The 2,901-nt window shown below is 37.6% G+C and overlaps 1 protein-coding gene across 1 annotated transcript; it reads right to left on the minus strand.

Annotated features, from left to right (window-relative positions):
* Positions 1–530: 530 nt before the first annotated feature.
* LOC149228203 (uncharacterized) lies at positions 531–968 on the minus strand. The gene has a single exon (XM_089380703.1). It carries the CDS (start codon positions 966–968, stop codon positions 531–533), a length of 438 nt encoding a protein of 145 aa, XP_089236829.1.
* Between the last annotated feature and the right edge of the window lie 1,933 nt (positions 969–2,901).

Consider the following 2,901-nt stretch of genomic DNA (forward strand, 5'->3'; position numbering starts at 1 on the left):
ATCAGACTTTTTTCGTTGTAACTCTTCCTTCTACTTAATAAAGTTGTTTACACCTTTTCCCATATTCTTGTCTTTATGTATGATGATTATATGTGTAAATTCTTTCGATTCCATTTGCTTATAGTAGATAGATCTCTTGCTTTGATTGGTTTTTGTCCTCTATTTATGATTGTAGGTATTGATCAAGCATATTCAATTCGAGAAGAAGCGACAAGAGCTATTCAAAGGAGACAAAGGGAAGCGAAAGATAACAAGTAGGTCCCTTGTCTTATTTATCTTCTATAGGAAAAGGTTAAACTCTTTCATTCTGTTGTTCTAAGTGTAGCTACCCACTTAGGAAAATGTTTATCCGTAGATGCAAAATTCCACATAACAAACCTGCTTTCATAGAGTCATTGTGTAGGGCCAGGATCCCCTGTGTATAGCTTTAGCCTACTTCCGTTCATTTTTCCAGGGAATGGTTCCCCATTCAACTTCGTGAGCTGAACTGAGCCACCATCTGTGATCTCGTTAATAACATATGGCACCAACTAGTTCATTTGAAACTTTCCTGTAAATTTCGTGAACTTCTTGTCATATAACAACACTAAACCATCTATCTTGAACGTGTGCAACTTAATATGCCGGTCATGCCATGCTTTCTCACATTCCTTTTGCACTTGTTGTTGAAATATTGTAAGGAATCGGTCTTCTTCTAACTCCATGATCTGCACAATCTGTTCCTCCAAGGTCCCACGATCTCCCATCTCTGTCAATGCAGCAATAAGTAAACTTAGCACAATATATTCCATAGCCATTACTGCTTCAATTCCATAAACCATTCTAAACGATGTTTTTCCTATCAACTTTTTGCAGGTCGTCCTATAAGCCCATAAAAAAATAGGTACACGCATGTCCCAGTCATTCCTCTGTGCGTTGCAGACCTTCATCAATGCATGCTCCAAAATATTGTTAAAAGATTCCACCATTTCATTCACCTATGGGTGATAGGGCGTGCTCTTCTAATGATACACCTGAGATTCTTCATGCATCGTGCTAATCGTTTCATTCAAAAAATGCATACCCCTATCACTCATCAAAACCTTAGAGGAATCCAAACCTCGTTAAGAGATATTTGAACAAAAACTTCGCAGTAGTGGCCACTGTACAATCCTTCATTGGTTGTGCTTCCACCCATCTGGCTAAATACTGTTGGAAATAATACTGAGAGGGGGGGGTGAATCAGTATTATCAGATCAGTAAAACCTTTACAAATTTCATACTCAGAAACATATACGCTACTTCAGTTAAGTGAAACCGCGTGTACACGCTACTGTGTCTAAAGCAACTAGCGTATATACAGAAATCTTATGATTCAGTTAGCTTATCTTCAGTAAATGCATCAGAACATTATTAACCATATTAACAGTAAAAAGGTGCAGTATAATAGAACAGATCATCACACAAAATCCACACACATGAACACCATGATATAAGGTGGAAACCCAATGTGGGTGAAAACCACCTGCTGCAATTCGTCTCTTTCTTCTTTAATAAGAAACTTCTTTTACAATGTACTGGTGCAGTCCTTTACCAGCACGCAGGCTACAACCTGCAGAGGGCTACAACCCTCATAACTCTTGTACTAGCCGATCCATTTACTAGTACGTAGGTGCCAACCCTACAGAAGGCTACAACCTTCACTCGTTTTCCAGCTGCTCCTGGAAGGGAGCTACAACCCCCTGGCTCTTGTACTGGCTGATATGTTTACCAGTACGTAGGTGTCGGCCTACGATCTTCCCGGGACCACGTTTCATCAATTTTCAGACTGGATCCATAAGACAATCACCATTGTAGTACAACCTGCATCATCAATCACTGAAACACCCAATACTTAATCATTGAAACCCTGTCAACAACATCATAACAACAACCAGATCCAACTCCATCTTCAAATATCATACTTCACATTGTATACGCTACTTGGATGAACCCAAACTGCGTGTATACGCTCTTTTACCAAAACCAACCTGCGTACAGATCTGCAAATTCAAGCTTAAAACTCCGCAGCTATATCAGACATCAAAACATACCCAGATCATAATAATAAACATGCGTCAATAGATCTAGTCTATCCACAGTCAAACCATATGAAGATAATCATTCCAAGCCTTGAGATCTCGTTCCATCATCCTCCACATGAGTGAAACCTTGGTTCAGATCACCAACCCATAACCAGCATTTGGATCTCACACTTCCTCAGATTTTCATCACTCACACACACTCCAGGGAAAATTTTAAGAACCCCCCCTAAATTTATAAATATAATAAATGGGCGAATCTCCATGGTATATAGGAAAAATGGAAGGCGATTTTATCAATAATATAATATGTATATATAATTTTTTGGCGAATCTCTCACAAGGCATGGCGAATATTTTACTCAATTATAAAATCTTGTAAGATCTTGGCGAGTTTTTCACTAAATAATAAAACTTTGTAAAGTCCTAGTGAATCTTAGCATAGGCTACATGCTGGTTTAATTCCCCCATTTAAATAGGCTACATTCCAGGTGAATACCATGGGTCAATACCATGTGCCATTTTGGTGAATACCATGGGTCAATACCGTGTGCCATTTTTATTTTTATTAATTCTAATATTAGGGTTAATAATGGTTTTTGCATGGTATTAATAACAATCTAGTCCATGGTATTTGTCCCATAGTATTTTGGCCATAGGTTTCACCTAAATATAACCCATTTTTTGAGTGTTCGTAAATATAAGGTGACTTATGGAGTAAATATAAAAAAATGTTTTATTTGTTTACCATACCTCTCGTTTATTTATATTTTTATTAATTTACCATACCTCTTTTACAAATATGGTATTTGGCCCATAGGATTCACTTAAATAAAACCTC

This window comes from Pinus tabuliformis, chromosome J (genome assembly GCF_031772625.1).
Source record: "Pinus tabuliformis cultivar Carrire ecotype Pingquan chromosome J, CPIR1, whole genome shotgun sequence".
NCBI classification, from domain to species: Eukaryota; Viridiplantae; Streptophyta; class Pinopsida; order Pinales; family Pinaceae; genus Pinus; species Pinus tabuliformis.